Source organism: Salvia splendens, chromosome 7, assembly GCF_004379255.2.
Source record: "Salvia splendens isolate huo1 chromosome 7, SspV2, whole genome shotgun sequence".
NCBI lineage: Eukaryota > Viridiplantae > Streptophyta > Magnoliopsida > Lamiales > Lamiaceae > Salvia > Salvia splendens.
The window spans coordinates 25,127,647-25,155,324 of record NC_056038.1 but is presented as its reverse complement, the minus strand read 5'-3'; the positions used below and the strand labels follow the sequence as shown (position 1 = coordinate 25,155,324).

Here is a 27,678-nt window from a genome sequence, read left to right as displayed (position 1 = left end):
CATGCGGTTTGGGGAAAAGATGGACCTCAGGTGATGAGGATTCGAGGTGTTTGTCATAAGAAAATCTTGAAAATACTGATTGACACAGGGAGCACTCATAATTTTTTGAGTACTAAAGTGGCTAAAAAGATTAAATGTCAGCTTACTACTGTTAATTCCAAGGCTGTGGAGGTGGCTAATGGCCAACTATTGCAGTGTAATCAGAAATGTGATAAGCTAGAATGGGAAATGCAAGGGTCTCGATTCCATGCAGAGGTTTATTTGATTCCTCTGGAGACTTATGATTTAATTTTGGGTGGAGAATGGTTATCTACATTGGGTGAGATCACATGGAACTTTAATAAATTGAGTATGCAGTTTGAAGTCTATGGAAATAAAGTGAAATTGCAAGGTGAATTATGGTCACCAAAATATGATCAACTCCATTGTTTACATGTCTTTAACCAAACTGAGGTGGATGAAGAAGAGAGAAAGCTCAGTCAGATGATACATAGATGGTGATATTAGATGCTGTTATGGAGTGAGTACAGAGGAAATTTGGCCAAGTCTCAGCTCCATACTGTTGGAAAATGAGAACATCTTTATGGAACCAGTGACTTTACCACCTCAACGAGAACAAGATCACAAGATTGTTCTAAAAGAGGGCTCTGATGCAGTCAACATAAGACCCTATAAGTATGCTGCTAAACAGAAAGATGTGATTGAGACAATGATTGCTGAAATGCTTAACTCAGGGGTTATAAGGCATAGTGAGAGCTCTTTTGCTAGTCCTATTGTCTTGGTTAAGAAGAAAGATTCCTCATGGAGAATGTGTGTTGATTACATAGCTTTAAATGCTATTACAGTCAAAGACAAGTATCCAATACCGGTTATAGAGGAGCTTTTGGATGAGTTGGGTGGTGCTAAATGGTTTTCTAAGATTGATTTGAGATCTGGGTACTGGCAAGTTCGAATGAGACCAGAGGATATTCATAAAACAGCTTTCAAAACACATTCGGGTCACTATGAATTTGTGGTGATGCCATTTGGTTTAACCAATGCTCCTGCCACTTTTCAAAATCTAATGAACACTGTGTTCAGAGATTACTTGAGGAAATTCATCTTGGTTTTTTTTGATGACATATTAATCTACAGCCGAAGCATGGAAGACCATGAATTACATCTTAAAATTGTGATGGCTTTGATGAATGAACATAAGCTATTAGCCAAGAGATCTAAATGTACATTTGGTTGTACAAAAGTTGAGTACTTGGGCCATGTAATATCTGCAGAGGGAGTATCTACTGATGAGGGAAAAATTGAAGCTGTGAAAAATTGGCCTAAACCAAAATCCATCAAACATGTCAGAGGCTTTCTGGGATTAACTGGGTACTACAGGCGATTTGTGTATGGTTATGGGGTCATTGCACGGCCATTGATAGATTTAACTAAAGACACAACTTTCAGATGGACTGAAAAAGCTCAGGAGGCTTTTGAGAAATTGAAGACTGCCATGGTAACTGCCCCTGTCTTAGCCTTACCTGATTTTTCTAAAGAATTTGTGATTGAAACAGATGCTTCTGGAGTGGGAATAGGAGCTGTGCTGATGCAGGAGAGGCACCCCATAGCTTTCATCAGTAGAGCTTTATCACCAAGACATCAGGTTCTTTCAGTTTATGAAAAAGAGTTGTTAGCTATATTGATGGCAGTTAAGAAGTGGTACCATTATTTGCAATGTAAGAAATTTATCATCTTGACTGATCATCAAAGTCTGAAATATCTAATAGAGCAGAAATTAACCACTCCTACTCAACAAGCTTGGATGACTAAGCTTATGCAATTCGACTATGAGATCAGGTACAAAAAAGGCAGTGAGAACACAGCAGCTGATGCCTTATCAAGGGTGCCTGAAGCCATGATATTTGCTCTAACTTCCTTTATGATTCCTCTGGAACTCATTGCAAAAATTAAGGAATCTTGGGAGAGTGATCCACAAATTCAGGTTATACTACAAGCAAAACAACAGGATTCTGCATCTCATCCTAAATTCAGCTTTGTAAATGGAGAATTGAGAAGGAAGGGCAAGCTAGTGATTGGTAATGACTTACTTTTAAAGGCTCAAATCTTATCCTTGTTCCATGAATCTGCTATGGCTGGTCACTCTGGTGTATTGGGAACCTACAAGAGAATCTCTGCTCTGTGTTATTGGCCAAAGATGAGAAAAGATATCAGAGAATTTGTGAGGGTTTGTGTTACTTGTCAACGTTATAAGCCTGGTAATACTTCTCCTGCTGGACTCCTACAGCCTCTGCCTATGCCAGCTGCTATTTTTTCTGACATTACTATGGATTTTATTGAGGCCTTACCAAATTCACAAGGAAAAGATACAATATTTGTGGTGGTTGATAGGCTCAGTAAATATGCACATTTTATGGCTCTGTCTCATCCATTTACTGCTAAGAGAGTTGCTGAAGTATTTCTGGATTCGGTTTTCAAACTTCATGGAATGCCTGCCAAGATTGTGAGTGATCGAGGTGCTATTTTTGTTAGCTCATTCTGGAAGGAACTGATGTCCTTACTGGGGGTTGAATTGCTCTACTCTACTGCCTATCATCCTGAAACCGATGGACAATCTGAGGTTGTAAACCGATGCCTCCAATGTTACTTGAGATGTGCTATGGGAGAAAAGCCACATTCTTGGACTCATTGGTTGGGATTAGCCGAATATTGGTACAACACTACTTACCATTCTAGCATTCAAATGACACCATTCGAGGCTCTATATGGGTTCCCACCGCCCTTATACGTCCCTTATTTACCTGGAGACTCAGAAGTCGAAGCTGTGGACTTGGCTCTGCGAGATAGGAAAGATATGATCTCTGTTCTGAAACGAAACATTCTAAAAGCAGCTGATCGGATGAAGAAGCAAGCTGATCGTCATAGGAGTGATAAGGAATTCCAAATTGGTGATTGGGTTTGGTTGAGGTTGCAAGATTATAGACAGCGCTCGATCAGAGGACGCCACCAGAAGTTTGAAGCTAAATTCTTTGGTCCGTATCAAGTTGTGGACAGGATAGGGAAGGTTGCTTACAAGTTGAACCTTCCTACATCGGCCACCATTCATGATGTGTTCCATGTATCCCTCTTAAAGCCAGCAGCTCCCCCAATAGGGCCAGCAACCGATCTACCTACCATTTCTCATATCAATGATGCAATTCCACAAGCTATTTTGGAAAGAAAAATGGTCAAGCGCCACAACCAAGCTGCGACAAAGTGGTTGATCCATTGGAAAGGTAAGTCCCCTGCGGATGCTTCTTGGGAATTTGCCGACACCATTAAGGAACGTTTTCCATGGTTCCTTGAGGACAAGGAACCTTAAGAGGGAGGTATTGTTGCATGCATGATCATTCATGCGTAGAGATACATGCAACGAGAAATGCCGAGGGAATATGGAGTTCGTAGGCAGTTATCCAGCTGGCGATGGAGTTGGTTGAGTTAGTTATCCAGCTGGCAATTAGCTGACGTGGTCAAATGATACGCAACGCAAGATGCTTGACGCGGAAGGAGTATAAAAGGACGTCTTAGCTCATTTTAGTAGTAGTTGATGACCTTGTTGTTCATTGTTGTTTCCTACTCTAGATCGTGGATCTATTGTAGCCTTATCCTCTTACTTACCTTCATTTTGTATTCGAGAACATTATCGTGATCAATACAATTCCTTTAGTTCATCTTAGCTCGATTTGTAATCGTATACGCAATTGTGCTGAGTATTGTGGAATTATAGTGAAGTTACGATCAACATTGGGAAGTCACGAGCTCGGATCGTAACAAATGGAGAAACAAAATTCTGATTATTGAAATCAAAGAAGAGATAGATTTGGGCTTGATGGCTTCACACAGTTGCCCTCCTGGATTGGGGGCTGTTTTCAATCCTGAACATCCTTCCACCAGCCTGCCAAAGGTATACTCAATTTTCATTTACTATTTTTACTATTTTATTACTTTCTATCCACAATTTAGGATTTTTTTCTGTCTTGATCTAGAAAGAAATGAAATTCCATGAATTCCATGAATTTGATGTAGTAAAGATTATATTTTTGTGTATTTAGTGTATCTAAAATGATGGGGGTTTTGTTGAATTTCAATTTCAATTTCAATTTGAGAGGAAGCTTTTGAGTTTGAATAAAATGGGGTGAATCAGATTAAGTGATTGGTGGGATTCTTCGATGAGGAAGATTAGAGAAAGGACTGAAACTGATGTTGTATTTGATTTTGATCCAATAATTAAGCTTCAAGATAAATGAAGAATGACTACTAATGATCATCATGCAATTACATTTGTTTGAATGAATGGGGGCGACTATGCTTTGACTTGCTAAGGGTTAAGCTTTCATATTCATACAAGTGATGATCATTTGTATAGTCGGCTTGTTTCCTGGTTCGACCTGGCTTCCCTTACCTGCAAAATAAAAAATAAAATAAAAAAACAATCTTGCTAGGCATCTTGTTGTTTTTTTCATTAGGTGTAAACTCTAGTAATACTTTTCATTTCTCTATTCGAAGTCATTTCTATATTGAAAGATGGCATGATTCGTTATATTACATAATTTCCATGCACACAGCACATAGCAATACACTACCGAATAGGTGAAGTGAATATTTTTTTCTGATTCCTTGCGTGTCTCCAAAGAGATGGAACTTTTGACAGATCCCTTTTACCTTATTGTTTCAGGAGTTGCACCGTTTTCTCCAATATCACAGTCCAAATCAAGATCTTGTAAATTCTAAGTCCTTCAATTTATGCCTGCAGCAGAAGGATGAATTGAAATTCTCAGGTGGACTATTAGACTGTAACGACTTAGTCTTGAAAAACTCTGTAAGCTCAACACTCATTGGTGTTCAAGGTTCGCGGCTCTCTGATTCTCTGCTTTCAATGCATGAATAGACAGATTTTACCCGCACTCATACAATCTTAAAGTTCATAAAATAATAAACCCGTCTTTTCTTAAGCCTTATATTCATTTTTTTCCAATATATTAGTGCTTAACATCCTTCATTGCTCCATCAGAGTTGTAGAACAGTAAAATATAGATATAAGCGGAAAAGTAAATAGACATAGTAGAGAAAGTAGTAGTGTATTTGGTGTAGGTGTTGGTGTATTTTATTACTCAACATAGGCCACGTATATATAGTAGAAGAAACTAAGCTAGGCTATGTCATATCACCGATGTGGGACAGAGTACTAATATTCTTAACACTCCCCCTCAAGCTGGAACATCTATATTGTCCAGCTTGGTACAACCTTCTCAAAAATGTTTTTTTCTATGACATCGACAGCAATAGTAGTAGCTGAAACTATAGGGCAGTAGTAGTTGCAGCTGTTGCATAAGTTGTAGCAACAGCTATAGGGCAGTTGTAGCAACAGTTGTAGCAGATAGCAGATGCAGAGCAGTAGTAGCAACTGCAGTAGAGTAGCAGATGCATGGTAGTTAGTGTCAGCTGTAGCAGAGTAGCAGCTGGACCGTAGTTGCAACTGTAGCATATGCAGGGTAGTAGTATCAGCTGTAGCAGAGTAGCAGCTGTAGGACAGTTGTTGCAACTGTAGCAGAAGTAGCAGATGCTAGTATTGACAGTTGCAGCAGAGTAGCAACTGTAGAGCAGAAGTAGTAGATGCAGCGTAGTAGTGACAGTTGTAACAGAGTAGCAACTGTAGCAGGAGGACAACTGTAGGAGTAGAATAATAACTGCTGACAAGAGAGCGGGTAGATAAAAAGCAAGTAAGAGCGCAGACAGATAATAGCGCAGAGCAACGGAGCAGGAGTAGAACAGCATGCAAATAATAGCACAGAATGCAGCAACATAAAAACCCTAGTTTGGGCAGAGTAGCGGAGTAGAGCATAGCATAGCTGTAATTTCAGAAAGATTGGTATAGCAGAATTATAATAGTGCAGAATGCAGCAACGTCAGAAACCCTAGTTTGGGCAGAGAAGGGCAGAGAAGAGCAGTTGTGCAATATAGTAGTGGTAGAAACCCAAATTTGGGCAGAGTAGAGCAGCAACACCGCAAACCCTAGTTTGGGCATGATTGCGCAGTAGAGCAGAACAAAACATAATTTTGGGTAGAGTAGAGTAGTGACGGAAGAGCAGAGTGGGGATAGTAGAGCGGGCAGTGGCAGAAACCCTAATTTAGTTCTTTTTTTTTGAAACCCTAATTTTCTAGATACGGATTCGAATCCGCTCTGATGCCATGTAGAACAGTAAAATATAGATATAAGCGAAAAAGTAAATAGACATAGTAGAGAAAGTAGTAGTGTATTTGGTGTAGGTGTTGGTGTATTTTATTACTCAACATAGGCCACATATATATAGTAGAAGAAACTAAGCTAGGCTATGTCATATCACCGACGTGGGACAGAGTAATTATATTCTTAACAAGAGTATTAATAGAATACTGTTCATCTATTAGTTTGTCGAATCAATAGATGGGCCATATTAGTAGTACTGAATTGCTCTATTTCTAAGGCAGATGTTCATCCAGAGTCACTACTCTTGGGCTTCGGAATTGCTGAACAATGCACAAGACATGAGAAAATATTGGAGTTGCTTGCATCGGGGTCAATTGAAGTAGAGAATGGTGTACTAGATCTGTCTATGCTCTATGATATGATGGGGCCTCGAAAACTCAAAACTGATTCAGCTCAGCAACCATTGACATCTTGTGGCGAACGGTGTCTTTGTGCTGCTGAGTCTCTTGTTTACCCATCAAGAGAACTATACATGAATGAACCAGTATTGAATGTAGTGAGAGACAGGAGCAGTTGTAGAGAGCATACATTGCAGCATATGAGAGATGATATGACTCATGTGGTTCCTGTCATTTCTGACCTTCATTTCTCGAAGAACACAGTTACGTCTAGACGACGGGCAATGCTGGTCCCTTATTTTGAATGGTAACCCCCTCATTTCTTTACTTGGCCCTGCATAACTTTGTGTTTACACATACATTTTATTGGGCTGGTTTGAAGATTAGGAGAAGTTGAAGCATAATTTGTATAAATAGTTAATTACCCATCGATGCCTTGAAGTACGAAACTTAAACTCTAGAGGAAGACAACTTTGAGTTAATCAACTATGACTCTGAATTCCTTATTTGTTTGTCTTCCCTAGTGAGTTCAAATAACTTGCTAACTAACTTGATATCTTAAAAGATTTAGGCCTTTGTTCTCTACATCTTGTAATGAGTTGGTTATTGGGATTTTGAAATGCTTATTTTACTTTTACTATATTTGAGTTGTATAATATTTTTATCGGCTATCATCCTTGTGGATTCTAATAAAATATATGTAGAAAAAATTTCCTTAATTCTCGCATTCAATTTTTTTCTAGGCGGAGAAGAGGGCGTTCTAATATGGATCCATCAAAGCTTGTAACAGAGAAAGTTGAACCTCTCAATAGGTAAGAACATGCTTTTATCTGAATTTGTGTTTGTTCAAGGACGTTATATTTTATGAATGTAAACGAACGACAAAACAGCAGCATTCATATTACAATTCGTGTATGAAAGCTTTCGTCTTGTTTGGTCAGTCATGTAAATGAGAAGGTGAAGATCTCACAGAAGAGAAAGGCCAGTCCCAAACCGATGAAGGAGAGAGACATCTCATGCAACAGCTACCTTTATACCTTTATGCATGTGAGAGTCTGCTTTCCATAATTGTAGTCAGGAAGCAGCAGGGTAAGAATGCAATCACCTCGTTGAAGAAATCTGGTCATCAGCTCAATGATCTTCCGACCGGTTTTTCTGCCAGCATTGCTGGAACTGGTGTTGCTGTTCTCGTAGGAGTTGTCTGCAGAGTTTTGTGCAACCAGGTGCCATTCTGCGCATCAAAACTTTTGAGCACCGGATTCGGGTTAGGGCTAGTTTGGCTCTCTTCAGCTGTGAATAGATTGAGGAACACGGTTATCTCTATCAGCAAATCTTCTGGGAAGTTGGGTGCTCACGAAGAGAAAATGATGGATCGATTGGATAGAAATCTGAATGATGTTTGGTTCCGAGTAACAGCAGTGATGACGGTTGCAGTGCTGCAGTTGGCTTGATCGAGAAAGGCTCTGTATTTTTGCTTTCATGGACTTATGCATGTACTAATAGCTCGAACTTGAATTGGTTGACAATATATATCGAGAAACGCTAGCCTTTCCTTGTGTAGTCGGGTCACGGTAACTATTTGCAATCATAAGAGTTAGGGCATCCACTGTAAGGCGGACACTTCCAATAGCTCCGCCACTTTTTTTGTCCACAGCCCCAGTAGTTTATTTGTCCGCGCCCACAAAAAAAAGTGTCCGCAGCTATAAGGCAGATATTCCAATAGCCCTAAAATTTTTAGCCACTTTTCATTTTATTTTTTTGTTTATTTTAAATCAATTATAATTAATATTATCGGAACGTAAATAATTAGAAAATAAGGTAATTGGGACCAAGTATTCGTTGTATTGGAAACAGTAAAATTATACAACGAACAATTAAAAAAAACAAATTTAATTTTAAATAATCTTCAATTATTTAAAGGATTTGTCTCCAAAATTACTGACGCCCCTTCTTCCTGCTGCTCCTTTCTCTCTCCAAAAACGTGTACTACCTACTACTTCTTTCTCTCCTTCTTCCTTCTCCAATCTCCCCCTCTCTCTAAAAATGTCAAAAAAAAAATCGCCAGATCGCCGCGCCGGGCGGATGTGCTATAGGCAGGCGCGCCGAACGCGCACAGGCGCGTCCTCGCCGCCTAGTCGGCGAAGGATGTTCCGCCCCAAAAAATTTGTCCGCTACGGGCGGACGCCCAGCCCACTATAGTCAGCCGCGGCGGCGGCGGTTCCGGGGCGGCCGACGCGCCGCCCCTATAGTGGATGCCCTTATATGCTCCATAACTAAAAACAACGTACTAGTTTTACAAAAATAACAATTGATAGTTGTTGATATTCTTACATTTAATTTTTCACCATCTTGTGATCCACAAGAATCATAACTTCCCACCATCCTCCTCCACAAGAATCATCACCTGGATCGGGTGAGCTATTACTTGGTCGGGTAACATCTTGGCGAATATGAGAGCATCACCTGGATGATGTTAGGTTTGGTATACTGAAAAGCATGTTTCGAGTACGAATAGAATCTTGCTTGTATACGTAAAACTCTACAATCCACTTTTAACCCGATTCAGTATTATTCGAGCAGTTTGCGCGAATAGACTCTGTGATGATTTGAAACCTAATCGCGACTCAATGATGAAGAGAGCTAGCTACGGATTTTGAGTAAGAGTATTGAGCGAGAGAAATTTGTGAGTGTTATTCAATCAATCTCAGAATGGATTACAAAAGTCGCTTATGTGGAATGCAGAAGAGTACAATTACATTCTTAACAACACTAACTAATTTCCAACGGCTAACTAATCTGATGGCTCAAATTGCATCTATCTACTAATCACAATCGGACGATGCCTGAAACACTTGAGCATGAGATAAGCTCATTGTTGATTCCTCCGTATAAAACTCACTCAAATAGCATTAACCATTGAGCTATCACAAGTCACAAACTCCACTTTGATTGCTCAAACATCAATCTTCTCCAGCTTGCACAGATTCACTAAGTTCATGCACAGCTGGAACTTTTCCTTCGGCAAAGGTTTTGTAAGCATGTCCGCAGGATTCTTCGAAGTATGCACCTTAAAAACCTTGACCTTCTCATTCTCTATTTCTTCCCTGATGAAGTGCAAGCAAACGTCTATATGTTTGCTCTTCTCATGGTATATTTGATGCTTAGCCAAGATCAGAGCACTTTGGTTATCACAACCAATGCTGACTGCCTCATGCACCAGACCAAGATCTCCCAGCATACCTTTGAGCCAAAAGCTCTCTTTCACAACAGAGGTGAGTGAGATGTACCCAGCCTCTGTGGTAGATAAAGCCACCACACTCTGAAGGTTTGACTTCCAGCTTACAGCAGAGCCATACATTGTGAAGACATAGCCTGATTGAGATTTTCTGGTGTCTATGCTACCAGCAAAATCTGAGTCACAGAACCCCATCAATATATCTCCCTTGTAATCATCATTACCTTTGAACAGAATCCCATAATCAGTTGCACCCTTAAGGTATCTTAGCAGCCACTTTAAAGATGCCCATTGTTCATTTCCATGATCTGACATAAACCGAGATGTTACACTAATAGCTTGTGAGATATCTGGTCTAGTACTTATCATAGCATACATTATGCTACCAACAATGTTAGCATAAGGGATCTTCTGCATTTCTTTAGCCTCACCTTCAGTTTGTGGTTTTTGAGCAGCAGATAGCTTGAAATGAATAGCCATTGGAGTTGAGACTTCTCTTAAATTCTCCACCTTAAATCTTTTCAGCATTCTGGAGATGTAATCATTCTGTGTTAGCCACAGCTTCCTCATCTTTCTATCTCTCATAATATTCATACCAAGAATCCTTCTTGTTGCTCCTAAATCTTTCATCTCAAAGGCTTATCTCAAATCATCCTTCACTTCATGCACATCACTCATCCTTTCCCCGGCCACTAACATATCATCAACATACAGCAATAGATAGGCTACAGGGACCCCTTTCTTCTTTCTGATGTATACACAACCATCATATTTAGATCTGACAAAGCCATTCTTCAGCACATAAGCATCAAAGGTTTTGTGCCACCGCCTACTTGCCTGCTTCAAACCACAAATACTCTTTTTGAATAGACAAACTTTGTTCTCTTCCCCTGGCTTCACAAATCCTTCTGGTTGTGACATGAATATAGTTTCTTCCATATTTCCATAAAGGAATGCAGTCTTGATATCAAGCTGCTCCAGCTCCCAATCTCTCTTAGCCACAAGGGCTAGCAACATTCTGATGGAAGCATGCTTTACTATAGGTGAGAAGACTTCAGTGAAATCAATACCTTTTTCCTGTGTAAATCCTCTAGCCACTAATCTGGCCTTGAATCTTATCTTATCCGAAGCCTCAGATGATGAAGATTCAATCTTCTTCTTGAAGATCCACTTACAGCTTACTAGCTTTCTGCCACCAGGTTTCTCAACAAGCACCCAAGTCCCATTTTTCAATAGAGACTCAATTTCTTCTATCATGGCTTTCATCCAACTTTCCCATTCCTTGTTGTCCATGGCGTCTCTATATGTAGCTGGCTCTAAATACTACACCTCCTCAGCTACACAAAGAGCATAGAATAATATCTCTGAGTCAGCAAACTTAGCAGGCACTTTGGATACTCTTTTAGATCTGTCTCTTGCAAGCATCCAGTTTTTCAAATCCTCTGGACTGCTCTGAGGTGGTCTTTCTGATTCAGTTGTGTCAGCTCCAATATCTGAGCCCTCTGACTCCACCTCAGATTCAATAGCACTTTCTGGTTGTTCATCCACTGCAACTTGTTGAGCTTCCAGAAAAGGCATCTCAGATTCAGTGAATACAACATCTCTACTCACCACAAGTTTGTGATTTCCTGGTTCAATGCACCATAGCCTATATCATTTCACACCTGGCTGATACCCTAACATTACACATCTCAATGCCCTGGGATCAAGTTTTCCCTGCTTTAGGTGAGCAATGGCCTTGCAGCCAAAAATCCTCAGATGATTGTACTCAGAATTCCTTCCATACCATCTCATGTCAGGGGTTTCCCCATTTATGCTAAATGAAGGACACATATTCAACAATTTTACTGTAGTAGAAGTTGCTTCAGCCCAGAACTTCTTTTCTAATCCAGAGGCCAACAACATACATCTGACCCTCTCAAGAATTGTTCTATTGGCCCTCTCCGCCACCCCATTTTGCTGTGGGTTTAGAGGCACGGTTCTATGCCTCTTGATTCCTCTATTCTTACAATAGTTATCAAACTCTTTGGACAGAAATTCAAACCCATTGTCTGTTCTAAGGCTTTTAAGCTTAACATTTTTCTCTCTTTCTACCTCAACACACCAGTGAGTAAAGCATTTAAAAGCCTCTTATTTATCCTTTAAGATGTAAATCCAACACTTCCTAGAGAAATCATCTATAATACTCATGTAGTACCTTCATCCCCCAACAGAGATGCCCTAGCCATTTATGCCATAAGCTCACAGTTTCTTATTTTACAATGTGAACCTCCTCATGTACAATCTTCTGGACAGTGGCAATCAAATAGTATATGCTCCCTCTTCTTTCAGCAGTCATGACCACTTTCTTATTCTTCATCACAGTCATGCTCCCATTTGCAGAGGAGAATGTGCAGCCTTTTCTTTCTAGAGATCCAAGAGATATTAAGTTTCTCTTGACCTCCGGAATATATCTCACATCATGTAATTTCTTGATGGACCCATCCTGCATCTTCAATCTCACAGATCCAATCCCCTTAACATGACAGACCACATTATTTCCCAAAACCACAATGCCTGTGCATTCTTGAATCTCCTCAAACCAGCCCAGATTTGGACTCATATGAAAACTACAACCGGAGTCCATTATCCATGAGCCTCCATTATGTTGAGTGCATCTGGAGAATCTTTTTCCTCAACACAATCAGTGGAGCTGGAAGTCTTTCCACCACCATTTGCTTGTTTTCTCTTCCAAGCATAACAATCTTTCTTTAGATGTCCTGGTTTTTTACACCAGTGACATGACCGAGTTTCATTTTGATCATTTGATGAAGACTTTGAGGTTTCTGAATCTTTCTTGACAAACTTCTTCCCCTTAAACATTTTGACACTAAGGCTTTCTGGTACAGGATCTTGCCCCTTCTCATTTGATTTGTGCAGATCTTTTGCCCTCAAGGCAGATTGCACTTCAAGTAGCGTGATAGTCTTTTCACGCCCATACATGATCGCATCACGAAGCTGATCATACGCCTTTGGCAGAGCATTGAGAAGCAAGATCGCCTTGTCTTCATCTCCAATTGAGACATCAATGTTTTCAAGATCATCCACCGCTTTGTTGAAGTCCTCCAATTGCTCAAGAACACTCTTCTCTTCCAAGAAACGATAGGAGTAGAGGCGCTGCTTCATATAAAGCCTATTGGCGAGCGACTTCGTCATTTAAAGATCTTCTAACTTCGCAAGAACACCAGTCGCGGTGGTCTCCTTCGACACTTCTCGGAGAACCTTATCGCCCAGACTCAGAACAACAACGCTATGCGCCTTCGCCTCAATTTCAGCCTTTTTCGTGGGTGTTTTTTCATCAAGATCGACCTTCGGTTTATCCTTGCTTTTAGCTTCCAGTTCCGACGAAAGCCCCTGCTGAATCAACAACGCCTTCATCTTCACACGCCAGAGGCCGAAGTCGTTCTTGCCCGTAAACTTTTCAGCTTCAAACCTAGAAGCCATCTCTGATTCTTCGTGAAAACAAATTTCAGATTCCTAACCAAGATTCAATCGATTCCCACCGGACGTCACCAATTGTCATGATTTGAAACCTAATCGCGACTCAACGATGAAGAGAGCTAGCTGCGGATTTTGAGTAATAGTATTGAGCGAGAGAAATTTGTGAGTGTTATTCAATCAATCTCAGAATGAATTACAAAAGCCGCTTATGTGGAATGCAGAAGAGTAAAGTTACATTCTTAACAACACTAACTAACTTCCAACGGCTAACTAATCTGACGGCTCAGATTGCATCTATCTACTAATCACAATCGGACGGTGCCTGGAACACTTGAGCATGAGATAAGCTCATTGTTGATTCCTCCGTATAAGTCACTCAAATAGCATTGATCATTGAGTTATCACAAGTCTAACAGAATCAATATATTATTAAATTGTGTTTGTTTGTGCATTTATAAGATGTTGATTAAACATTTAAATGTATAAGAAGCAAACAAAGTCTAAGTCTTTTGCTTAGTAGACTGGTTGTGGGCGACGTCCACTTTATGGTAACACAGTCGGTTCTATGCAATGCTTTGCAAAAGAAAAAAGAAGAATTTCACAACCCAGATAGGCTTAGACTACCTATCGTGAAAGGTTGCAATGTCAGTACGATTATTTCTAAGCCTTACTGAAATAAGATGACGTTGGTGTGGTATAACACTGAATGGATCTAACAGCAAGACATGTCTTTATGCTATCTACTGAAAGACTAGGTCTTGATAAATAATTATTTCTTAATCTACATACGTTAGCATTGAGCATACGGTATTGATTATGTACTACTTTGAATTATCAAATGGTGTGGGTTAAATTTAATTTGTAAAAAGCTAATTGGGTGAGGCCATATCCGAAACCTTCCATAGACCCCTGACTGGGCCTAATATGTACTTAATATAAATAGGAGAATAAATGAGACAGAAAATATACAATTTTATTTTATGAAATTTTTGTCCCTCTCCCTAAGAAAGTAGGAGACGGAATTTTTCAGCGCTCCTCCTCCGTGAGGAATTTCTGTCTTCTTTATTCGAGTCATAGTATTTTGATAAGATCAGTCCACACTGATTTCGAGATACAGTTTGGGAACCAGTTAGAAGATCTGTGGTCTAGTATTGAAGATCTTCGTGGAGAAGGTGCGAGCAATCGACAATTCTTTGGAGAATCAAATCGGTAACTCTAAACCGTAGAATTCATGTTTTAGAATTTATATTCTTCAAAAGCATGAATAATTTGCGTTCTAGCTGGCAATTATCTGTTCAACATGTGAATTGATTAATCCCATAATCGGTCAAATAGATCCTTATCTGATTTATTTGTTTTATACAAGTCTTCCGCTGTGCAAGAGGCTCCAAACCCCAGCAGACGAGTGGTGTATGATGTAGTTAACCACTCCGCATGGTACAACACATTTAAGTGAGATTTTATAAGTTCTTTTTGCACTTGTCATTTGGATTCGAGCTCCAACTATAAATACTCTTTTGTATGTCTTTCTTTTATATAGTTTTAGATCAAATTCAAAACTTTTTTGTTTGCTTTCTCTCAAGGAAGAACATATATATACAATTTTATATGGAGTAAGGGCCAAAAGTGTTTCTAAACATATGACGATTTTACGATTTTGGTCCTTAACATTACGTTTTGGGGTAACATGTAGATTTTTTTTATTAGGGTTGTCTCGATTTTATATTGATTATGGTTGTCTCGATTATTGTATGTCTCCTCGATTTTATATTGATTAAGGTTTCACTTTTGGGGAAAACATGTGGATTTGTTGTTTGCTATGGTCGCAAGTAGGCATGCACAAGGGTCATGAACCGCCGGTTCCGGTTCATGAACCGGCGGTTCAAGGTTCAAGAAATGCTTGAACCTGAACCGGCCCGCCTAGCTCCCGGCGGTTCCGGTTCAGGTTCAAAAAACCGCCGGTTCATGAGGCGGTTCAAAACCGCCGGTTTTTTGCCTGAACCGCCGGTTCCGGTTCATGAACCGGCGGTTCAACCGAAATTTAAAAAAAAAAATTATTTATAAAAATTGATTTTTATATTTAAAAACAATTTTTACAAATAAATGAATACTAGAAATTCATAATTGCCCATATATTTTTGATGGGCTTACGAATTTATGAAACCATTCTTGGTTGTTTCTCTTTTATAGAGACATCCTAGAATGTTTTATGTTTTACTTTCGATGTGGGACAAAATCATTCTTGGTTGTTTCTCTTTTATAGAGACATCCTTGAATGTTTTATGTTTCACTTTCGATGTGGGACAAAATCATTCTTGGTTGTTTCTCTTTTATAGAGACAACCTTGAATGTTTTATGTTTCACTTTCGATGTGGGACAAAATATGTTGAAGTATTTTCTTTTATAACTACATGTTTAGAGCATTCATTCATCTTTTTCCAATGTGGGATACACAACTTTCTTTTGTCTTCTACTTTCTTCATGTTTTGTGTGATGTATATAAACAAAATTATAATTCAAATATATTCTTGATTGATAAAAATAAAGAATTATTGAGAAATATGATTTGTACATAGAAAATATTTATTTGTATAATAATTATTGTTAGGTTTATACAATTTGTATAAGAATTATTCTTTCAATGTATAATATTATTTATTAGTTAACATATACATAAATTTATAAACATAAGCAAATCATTAATGATAAAGAACTAATGAATAATAGTTTATGAAATAATATTTGTTGTTAAGTTATAATAATAGAAGATAGAGTATTAATATAGACGAAAAATGATGGACGATCTATTATAAACTTACAAATAATGACTTTTATTCCACCTTGAAAGAAAGAGTAACACATCCAAGAATGTGTAACTATAAAAGAGAATAATACAATATACTATCTTCCAAATTAAATCAAATCCAATATACTCTCATCCAAGTATTGACATTTAAAAATCAAATCCAACTTTAAGTATGGAGTATTTTTTTTTGTCTTTTTAGTCTTTATTATGTATAAAATGTGCTTAAACAAATTTCAAACAATAAGGTGAAAAATTACAATTTTATTGATAATAAATTTGAATAAGACTAAAAATTACAACTTATAATGAATATATTTTATTTATAAAAATTAATACACACTACTTAAAGTTAAACCTTTTGATTTTTAAAATATCAATACTTAATATTGGACTTGAGCATTTAAATTGGAGGAGAGTGTATTGGATTATTCTTTTTTATAGTTACACATTCTTGGATGTGTTACTCTTTCTTTCAATGTGGAATAAAAGTCATTATTTATAAGTATATGATAGATCGTCCATCATTTTTCGTCTATATTAATACTCTATCATCTATTATTATAAATTAATAACAAATATTATTACATAAACTATTATTCATTAGTTATTTATCATTAATGATATTATTACATAAACTATTATTCATTAGTTATTTATCATTAATGATTTGCTTATGTTTATAAATTTATGTATATGTTAACTAATAAATAATATTATACACATTAAAAGAATAATTCTTATACAAATTGTATAAACCTAACAATAATTATTATACAAATAAATATTTTATATGTACAAATCATATTTCTCAATAATTCTTTATTTTATCAATCAAGAATATATTTGAATTATAATTTTGTTTATATACATCACACAAAACATGAAGAAAGTAGAAGACAAAAGAAAGTTGTGTATCCCACATTGGAAAAAGATGAATGAATGCTCTAAACATGTAGTTATAAAAGAAAATACTTCAACATATTTTGTCCCACATTGAAAGTGAAACATAAAACATTCAAGGTTGTCTCTATAAAAGAGAAACAACCAAGAATGATTTTGTCCCACATCGAAAGTGAAACATAAAACATTCAAGGATGTCTCTATAAAAGAGAAACAACCAAGAATGATTTTGTCCCACATCGAAAGTAAAACATAAAACATTCTAGGATGTCTCTATAAAAGAGAAACAACCAAGAATGGTTTCATAAATTCGTAAGCCCATCAAATATATATGGGCAATTATGAATTTCTAGTATTCATTTATTTGTTAAAATTGTTTTTAAATATAAAAACAATTTTTATAAATAATATTTTTTTTAAATTCGGTTGAACCGGTGGTTCAAACCGGCGAACCGCCGGTTTTGAACCGCCGGTTCACGGTTCAAGAAGGCCCTGACCCTGAACCGGCCCGTTGGAACCGGCAACCCGCCGGACGGTTCAAACCGCCGGTTCCGGTTCATGAACCGGCGGGCCCGAACCGGCGGTTAACCGCCGGGCCGGTTCGGTTTGTGCACACCTAGTCGCAAGCATGAGTTTGACTGGGGTTTTCCAGATTATTTAGTGTTTCTAGATTGTGTTGTGTGTGGTTGTGTTTTGGTGAACCGTGAACATGTGTGTTCTCCGATTTTTGGGTTTATAATTCATTCTAGACAGGTTAGTATGGTATGTAATGTATGTGTATGGATGGTTGTTGTCTTCATTTATGAATGATTGTCGCCATTTAATTCCAAATGTATTCGCCACTATTTATAAAACAAGCCGATTGACAATGAAACACAACAATCACAACCATCTCTAATTGTTCCCTTTGAAAATGTATAACTCCAACAATCTTTCGAAAGCGGACGTTGAGAAGATCCTGGAAAAATTATGTACTACTTTGAATTATCAAATGGTGCGGGTTTTTTCGTAACCCAATATTCCTGATATATTGGGTAGTGGTCATTAATATCCAGCGGTGCTAGGATTGCTATTATGTTGAATCGTGCGCGAGGTGAGTCTCGTTTGATAATGTCCTCAAGAGGAGCCCGAACAGGGTTTTATTATTCGGAAAACTGGACAGTTGAAATTTAATTATTCCGTGAATAATAAATAAGTGTTTTCTGCTGAGTCCACTCTTGGAATAAATAAAATGTTGATTAATTAAGTCCATAGCAGACATTAATTAATAAATGGACATTTATATCTTAAGCACGGGAAATAAACAATAACCATAATGGAAACATGGATTACTTGTAATTTCAGATTTGGATGGGCAGTGCAATATTACTTCTGTAGTGGCTGCTCGTAATATTCCAATATAAGCTTATATTAAATTGTGGGTTCAATTTAATTAGTAAAAACCTAATTGGGTGAGGCCATATCCAAAACCTTCCATAGACCCCTGACTGGGCCCAATATGTACTTAATATAAATAGGAGAATAAATGAGACAGAAAATACACAATTTTATTTTATGAAATTTTTGTCCCTCTCCCTAAGAAAGTAGGAGACGGAATTTTTCAGCTCTCCTCCTCCGTGAGGAATTTCTGTCTTCTTTATTCGAGTCATAGTATTTTGATAAGATTAGCTCACACTGATTTCGAGATACAGTTTGAGAACCAGTTAGAAGATCTGTGGTCCAGTATTGAAGATCTTCGTGGAGAAGGCGCGAGCAATCGACAATTCTTTGGAGAATCAAATCGGTAACTCTAAACCGTAGAATTCATGTTTTAGGATTTATATTCTTCAAAAGCATGAATAATTTGCGTTCTAGCAGGCAATTATCTGTTTAACATGTGAATTGATTAATCCCATAATCAGTCAAATAGATCCTTATCTGATTTATTTGTTTCATACAAGTCTTCCGCTGTGCAAGAGGCTCCAAACCCCAGCAGACGAGTGGTGTATGATGTAGTTAACCACTCGGCCAGGTACAACACATTTAAGTGAGATTTTATAAGTTCTTTTTGCACTTGTCATTTGGATTCGAGCTCCAACTATAAATACTCTTTTGTATGTCTTTCTTTTATACAGTTTTAGATCAAATTTAGAACTTTTTTGTTTGCTTTCTCTCGAGGAAGAACATATATATACAATTTTATATGGAGTAAGGGCCAAAAGTGTTCCTAAACATATGACGATTTTACGATTTTGGTCATTAACATTACGTTTTGGGGTAACATGTAGATTTTTTTATTAGGGTTAGTCTCGATTTTATATTGATTAGGGTTGTCTCGATTATTGTATGTCTCCTCGATTTTATATTGATTAAGGTTTCACTTTTTGGGAAAACATGTGGATTTGTTGTTTGCTATGGTCGCAAGCATGAGTAATTGACTGGGGTTTTCCAGATTATTTAGTGTTTCTAGATTGTGTTGTGTGTGGTTGTGTTTTGGTGAACATGTGGGGTTTATTCTTTTTTGTTTTCTAGGCGTGTGTGTTCTCCGATTTTTGGGTTTATAATTCATTCTAGACAGGTTAGTATGGTATGTAATGTATGTGTATGGATGGTTGTTGTCTTCATTTATGAATGATTGTCGCCATTTAATTCCAAATGTATTCGCCACTATTTATAAAACAAGCCGATTGACAATGAAACACAACAATCACAACCATCTCTAATTGTTCCCTTTGAAAATGTATAACTCCAACAATCTTTCGAAAGCGGACGTTGAGAAGATCCTAGAAAAATTTAGAAAAAAGTGCACTCTTTTCGCTCACAAACAATGTAGATATTCCCCCTTTAGGTTTGCCATGACTTTTGACATTTCGGAGTGAAGCAAGTTTCTTGCAGTTGCAAGACTCCGTACCGGAATCGAAGGTCCGTCACCCACCACTCTTGTCGGACCCTCTGTTGTAGGTCGAACACTCCATACCTAACGAACTTGAGTCACTGCAATACCTAGGGTTCTTCAATACATCACTGAAAGAGGAAAACAGAAGAAGATGAATTTGGGCATTTTGTGAGAAACACGTTTTTGGAAGAGATAGATAGATGAATCTTATATTTACTTTATTTTGTTTTGAATATTAAATTTTTTTTTTTTGAAAAAATTAAAAAATTAATCCAAATGCTTAAATGGGTCAAAATCGGGTAAACACCTTACTATTACACGGCGTCGTCCATTTTGAACTAATTCCAGTCCATTTTGAAATGTGTGGGGTGCAATAATTTTAAACATAATGCCGGGAACTAAAATTATAAAATCGTCATATGCTTATGATCACTATTGGCCATTACTCTTCCATATACATTATTTGATGTTTTTACTTTTTATCTCAATATAGAAAATTTGTAGTAACAGAGAAACTACGACTGAGTTTCCCATTTCCTGTACAAGAATTTTATTTTTGCATTAAAATGGCTATATATCTTGAAACAAAGCCACATCAACAAGAATTGGAATATAACAGTAGCATCTGTAAGCTCTATAAACATATGCAAGTATCTATCTGTAATCAGCGTGTGATACAACAGAAGACCGAAATATACAGTGTGCGGAGCTTCAAATAGGCAAAACTTCAAGACTTTCAAGAAATAAAATCTCACAACCGAAGATCAAAGCTCATCTTTTGTTGAAGATGTTTGATAACAAGCTTCATCCCAGTAGTAGGGGAACTTTAACCTCGTAGCTGTGTGTGGCATATTCCAATCATCGTATATGAACCTAAAACCAAAATTTATAAACCGTCAAAACACAAACTACAAGGAGCAGCAGATTTACATCTCATCATAACCACATTATAAGAGTATTATGAGCGTCAAGGGATCCCGCAGCTTGTCTGATATTGCCTCGTAAGAAATATCTCAACGAGCACATAGATGCCCAACAAGAGTCGGGGAAAGATCACTTCTGTGCAGATGCCTAACTTTAGAAACAAAGCAGCTACCTTTAAAAGGGCTCTGCCCAATACATCAAAATGGATTATTTCTTGATGATAGTGTAACCAGAGATTAATACTCCGATGCATGAAGTATATCTTCATAAAGTAACAGTATGAACGACAATTGAACATACTTGATGGACTGATGGTGTTCTAGAAGTCCAAAAATCTAATGCAGCGAGTAGTGAGTCCTATCTATTGGCAATGAGACAGAGTACGTTGTAACGTACACTTTAACCGGCGGTCTAGATATAACAACCAGAAGTTGCAAATCCTCGTGTTCATCTGTGTTCCACACCTGCATATATAATCACAGTCGGAGAAAATGAGAAGGAATTTTATTCAAAGTGGGTAAGGGCCAATCAGCATTATTAAAGTCAGATATTGAAGAGCTATTGAGATTTAAATCAATTTTTCAGTGGACATGAGAAAGCACAGAACAACATCCAGTAAAGTCAAGACCCCAAATGCATATTTTTATCGTAAGTTAAATAATCTTGTACATGAAAGACAGCTTCCAACTCCAAACACATAAATATTTATCTTCTCAGCATCAACTCATCACCCCTGACTAGCTAATCAAACCAGCACTGATATTTTTATCAAGAATTGCACATATCTTCGATTCTTCTATATTCCCCACTATGATTCGAGTTAAATTACAAAATCCACTATGCAAAATTGCAAGTAACAACAAGCTCATTGATTCGCTGATTATTGCCGATATGCTATCAGAACCCTGTCCAGATACCAACAACAACAGTATGCACAACTCCAAAAACACACCCTGCTGCTTTAGCATAACACGCGTAACAACCATCACCTAAATCCATGAGGGCGATATTCATGACAACAGAAAACCAAACAAGCCAATATACCTGATGAGCATCATTCACAGGGACAAAAAATGTACTATTCTTGAAAATCGGAAATTCCTGAGGACTGCCTGGATAATTTTTGTGTGAATTTGAGGCAAGATAGAGTGTGCCACTCCCTTTCAGAGCAACAAAGATTTCCTCACATGAATGCCGATGAATCGGTGTATGAGCACCCGGAGCAAATGTCTGAAGCCAAACCTCAATCTGCCAAAGGCATCATTCAAACAAAGCACACCTATTTCAAATGTGAAAATTTAAATAACTAGAAACTGAAGAATCCTCATTCAAACAAAGCACTGAGATCATCATACTATAAAACTCAAATAAGATGGGAATTAGAAAAACCCTAGTTCAATCATAGCACTAAGACCATAATTACTCAATAGAATATAAAATTGCGGAAACACAAAAGCGTAAAAACGAATTAATTGAGCTATAATTACCTCCTTAAAACCGTGCAATGCAGAACCCGCAATGGTGATGTGAGATAAACCCTGCCTACCATAGTTATCCAGAGGAATTTCACTTATATTTCGGACTATCGGAAATCCTGCAATTCAACGATATGATTTATAAGTTGTTGATTAAGTTGATGCACGCAATCTAAGCGCTTACCATTGACTGCACAGGAAGAACCTTGGACAGTGGTAGAGAAGTGAAGTGCGATGAAGAAAGGAATCCAAAGAAAAGCCATCATCTTCTTCGGCTTAATTTTAAAGAAAACAAGGAATTTATAATTATTGTTTAATACTACTCACTTCATCTCATTTCTTAAATATATAAATTATTTTCTTTTCATTTGTCACTTAATATATGTACTACCAACTTTTAACTTGTAGATTGCAGTAGTACTAAATTTCACACAATAATTTTTTTGACAAATAAAAATTTGTGTATTTTGTTACAACACTATAAAAGCATCCACAATGGCAGCGAGTAGCCGATCTTCGGCGCTCACCGGTTCGCTCGCCGAATGATTGTAACCGGCGAGCGCCATTTCGGCGAAAAAATCGGTGAGCGCATGCCGATTCGCGAGCGCTGGGGGATGCGCTCGCCGCCATTGCAGGCTCCGGACCGGCGAGCGATTTTTTTTTTCGAAACACTATATATACGCGCTTTGCACGTCATTTTCATTCGCACCAGCCCGGGTTTTAAATAATGTAATTTTTTTTAAAATTAATGTATTTTTTTTAATGTACTTTGTTTTAAATTAATGTATTTTTTTAATGTACTTTTTTAATTTAAATAATATTATTGAATTTTCCTGTATCTATGTCGTAAATTTAATTTCGTAATTTGTGTGATTGTCAATTATATGTTTTATATAATTAGGAGTGATGTGGCTAGGCTATTGCTGGGTTATTTGTTTGTCCTGATGATGTGACTGGAGGATTTTTAGTGCTGATGATGTGACAGGAGGAGTTTGTGACCGGGCGAAAGCCATTATGGATGCTCTAAATATAAACAACGTCGTTTAGAGGAAATGACAATTAGATGACGTAGACATCAAATTCCACATTTATTTGCAACGATGTGATACATGACGCATGTTGTGCGACATGCATTATGGATTCAGTTCTTAGGGCATCCGCCTTAGTAATTGATTTTTGGATGGCCTGTTTGTTGGGCTCTTTTTCCGTCCAAATTTGGATCACAATAACATACCGCAATAAAGCATGGCACACTTCCTGCATTGGATTGTCTAGGTGCGTCTCTCTGAACGACCAGCAACATAAACATCACTGTGAAAGTGTGTCCATGCAAACTACTGATTTGATCGAGTGGTGGAGCCGAGCTGCAGCTCAAAGAAGAGATCAAGAAATGAAGCTCGGCTTTGAGCTAGCTCGGCTAGAAAGGAGTTCGGCTAGAAAGGAGTTCGGCTAGAAAGGAGTTCGGTGAAAGGAGTTCGGTAAGCTCGACTTACCGAGCTGGAACTAGCCTGGAACTAGCCGAGAAGAAGAAGGCAGAAGAAGGAAGCTCGGCTTTGAGCTGGAACTAGCCGAGAAGGAAGAGTTCGGTTTTGAGCCGAGTAGCGGTTATAACTAACTTTGGGAAATAGAGTTAGTTGGATTTTATTTCTTGATTGCATCTTGTATAAATAGCTCGATAGAGCTCAGTAGTGAAGTAGCAGAATTACACCATATACACACACACCCAGAGAGATTAATTCTCAAGATAGCGAGCGGTTGTGAGCGGTAGAGTGTGAGTGTGAGTTCATTGTAATTGTAAAGAGTTCATCAATAAGATTCCGGTCATCTTCTCCGTGGACGTAGGTGGTTTATCACCGAACCACGTTATATCGTTTGCGTGCTTTATTTTCTCGATTACGTGTGTGAGATCAGCGGCAACGCAACCCAACAGGTGGCGCCGTCTGTGGGAATTTCCCAAAGGAGTTCTTGATTGCTTTCTGGGATAGTTAGGGTCCAAGAATTCCGGTACTTGAGCTGATCTTAGCGATTGCCCACCGTCTGTTTGAGAAATGTCTACAGCTAAGTTTGAGGTGGAGAAGTTCACCGGGAAAAATGACTTTGGGCTGTGGAGGTTGAAGATAAAGGCCATCTTGATGCAGCAGGGCCTATGGAATATCTTGAAGAATGAAGTCGATGCCGAGAAAGAAGCGGAGGTCGATGAAAAAGAGAAAGGAAAGCTTCAGGATATGCAGTATAGAGCCTACAGCACCCTAATCTTGAATTTGTCAGATAGGGTTCTGAGGGAAGTCTCCAAAGAGGAGACAGCTGCGGGAGTATGGACAAAACTTGAGTCATTGTACATGACCAAGTCCATTACAAATCGTTTACACCTGAAGCAGAAGCTCCTTGCATTCAGATTCTCAGATGCGAGAGGAATTACAGAGCAACTTGAAGAATTTGGTAAGTGTGTAGATGATTTGGAAAATATCGATGAAATGATCAAGGATGAAGATAAAGCCTTGATGCTGCTGAATTCGCTTCCTAAGAGTTTTGAACACTTCAAGGATGCGGTGTTACTTGGAAGAGAGTCCAAGGTTACATATGAAGAAATTCATTCAGCTCTGAAAATGAAGGAATCGCATAAGAATGATTATTCCACTTCTACTAGACAAAATGATCCAGTGGCTGAGAGTCTTTTCTTGAAGAAGGGTCAGAACAAGAAAGTTTCAACAAGAAGAAACAAAACAAAGATAAGGCTGAGGGAGAGAGGGAGACTAGAAGCTGCTACTATTGCAGAAAGCCGGGTCACTTGAAGAAGGCATGTTTTGCTTGGAAAAGGAAACAAGAACAAGCGATCAATGCAGGTTCAAATACTGCAGATCTTGCTCAGGAAGTGGAGGCCAATGAGGCCTTGAATATACTCTCAGGGGCAAGAATTGAAGAATGTTGGATCATGGACTCGGGTTGCTCCTTTCATATATGCTCCCACAGATCCTGGTTTCAAAAGTTGACAGCACACACAGGATCAGTAATGTTGGGGAATCATCAGACATGTGATGTTAGAGGGATTGGAGAAATCAAGCTGAAGGTGAGTGATGGTAGTGTAAAAACTCTCACAGAAGTGAGGTTCATACCTCAGATCAAGAGAAACTTGATTTCTTTAGGGCTGCTGGAGTCCAAGGGCTACAGGTTTGAGTCCAGTAACGGAGTGCTCAGGGTGACAAAGGGTCCCAGAATAGTCATGGAGGCCAAAAGAAAGAATAGCCTGTATTACTTGGTGGGTGAAACCGTGATCAATGCAGCAAATGTTACTCAGTCAGAGAGCCTGGATCTGTGGCATGCTAGACTTGGGCATGTGGGGGAAAAAGGCATCAAGGAGCTTGCTAAGCTGGGTGTAATGAGGCTGGGGACATCAGAGAGGCTCAACAAATGTGAGTCTTGTATTCTTGGAAAGGCAAAAAGGCTACCATTCTCTGGTGGAAAGCACACTACAACAACTCCCTTTGTATATGCTCACAGTGACTTATGGGGGCCTTCTCCAGCAGAATCCATAGGTGGAGGTAAGTATTTCATATCTATTATAGATGACTATTCAAGAAAGGTATGGGTTTACATCCTCAAAGAGAAGTCTCAAGCATTTGAGAGATTTAGAGAATGGCATACTAGATATGAAAATGAGAAAGGGTCAGTGCTGAAGTACTTAAGAACTGATAATGGGATGGAGTTCTTATCTACTGAGTTTGATAGCTTCTGTAAAATGAAAGGGATAAGAAGGCATAGGACCGTGCCAAGGAACCCTCAACAGAACGGGCTGGCAGAGAGGATGAACAGGACGTTGCTAGAAAGAGTGAGATGCATGTTGTTCTACTCTGGAATGCCAAAGAAATTTTGGGCAGAGGCTGTTTCTACTGCAGCTGATCTGATTAACAAATGCCCCTCTTCATCAATTTCTAATGAGACTCCTGATCAGAGATGGTATGGAACTTTGGGAGACTACTCAGGCTTGAAGATTTTTGGGTGTGCGGCTTATGCACATATCAAGCAGAATAAGTTGGAACCAAGAGCAAGAAAATGTGTGATGTTGGGATACCAAGATGGAGTGAAGGGGTATAGGTTATGGAATATGGATGAAGGGGGTCAGAATATCATTGTGAGTAGAGATGTAGTGTTCGATGAAGGAGAACTGTCATTCAAGAAAAGTAGAGCACCCCCTGGTGGTGACAGTAGCTCTAGCATACAAGAGTTTGAGTTTGATGAGAAATCTGCTTGGTCTGATGTTGATGAGGATGTTGGAATCTCTGAACACCAAGAAGAAGGTGGAGCTTCCAGTTCTCAGTCAGATGAAAACACAAGAGGTGGAGATCCATCAAATCAAGGAAACAGAAGAAATCCAAGAAGGAATGCAGGCTTGCCCAGCAGGTTTTCAGATTATGATATGAGCTTCTTTGCTCTTTGTGTAGCAGAGGTGCTCATGTTCTCAGAGCCTTCAACCTATGAAGAAGCCATAAAATGCAAGGAAAGTCAGAAGTGGATCAGAGCCATGGAAGAAGAAATAGAGTCCTTGTTGAGAAATGGGACTTGGATTTTGGTGAATGACCCAGGGACTCAGAAACTCATAAGTTGCAAGTGGCTATTTAAGAAGAAGGTTGAAGTTGGGGAAGTTGAAAGCATAATGTACTTGATGATATGTACAAGGCCGGATGTGGCTCATGCTATAAGCGTGGCTAGCAGGTACATGGCTGATCCGGGTAGAGAACACTGGATGGCTCTGAAATGGATCTTGAAATATTTGGGAGGATCTGTTATGATTGGTTTGAGATTTGGTGGAAAAGCATGGTCTGAAAAAGATGAGATTCTTGTAGGCTACTGTGATTCTGATTATGCGGCCAACTTGGATAATAGGAAGTCCCAAAGCGGCTACATATTCACTTTGTTTGGTACAGCCATTAGTTGGAAGTCGAATCTACAACCGGTGGTCGCATTGTCCACAACTGAGGCAGAATATATTGCACTAACAGAGGCCGCAAAGGAGGGAAAATGGCTACAAGGAATCTTACAAGATCTGGGGATAGAGCTGGGAGCAGTAATGATTAATTGTGACAGCAATTCAGCCATATGCTTAGCCAAGCACCAAATGTTCCATGAGAGATCTAAACATATCGATGTAAGGAGGCACTTCATCAGAGACGAAATTCAGAGTGGGAAGATCAATGTGGTGAAGGTTCCCACTGAAGAAAATGCCTCAGACATGTTAACCAAGTCACTACCAACTTTGAAGTTCAAGCATTGCTTGAAGTTGGTGGAAATTGTGGAATGTTGAAGTATGGAACAGGATTGAGAAGGGAATCTAGATATTGATGGAGTTTTGCAAGGACAGGTGGAG

At 38.5% G+C, this 27,678-nt stretch overlaps 2 protein-coding genes across 2 annotated transcripts; one reads left to right on the top strand and one right to left on the bottom strand.

Annotated features, from left to right (window-relative positions):
• The first annotated feature begins 6,531 nt into the window (after positions 1-6,531).
• Positions 6,532-8,072, top strand: LOC121810609. The gene is made up of 4 exons (XM_042211369.1): positions 6,532-6,928; positions 7,365-7,433; positions 7,563-7,606; positions 7,696-8,072. The coding sequence occupies exons 1-4, from the start codon at positions 6,630-6,632 to the stop codon at positions 8,070-8,072; spliced, it is 789 nt and encodes a 262-aa protein (XP_042067303.1). The 5' UTR covers positions 6,532-6,629.
• A 12,420-nt stretch (positions 8,073-20,492) lies between these two features.
• Positions 20,493-22,621, bottom strand: LOC121742671 (auxin-binding protein T85-like). The gene is made up of 5 exons (XM_042135876.1): positions 22,501-22,621; positions 22,329-22,435; positions 21,886-22,089; positions 21,238-21,305; positions 20,493-20,790 (listed from the first exon to the last, which is right to left on the bottom strand). The coding sequence occupies exons 1-5, from the start codon at positions 22,580-22,582 to the stop codon at positions 20,682-20,684; spliced, it is 570 nt and encodes a 189-aa protein (XP_041991810.1). The 5' UTR covers positions 22,583-22,621; the 3' UTR covers positions 20,493-20,681.
• Between the last annotated feature and the right edge of the window lie 5,057 nt (positions 22,622-27,678).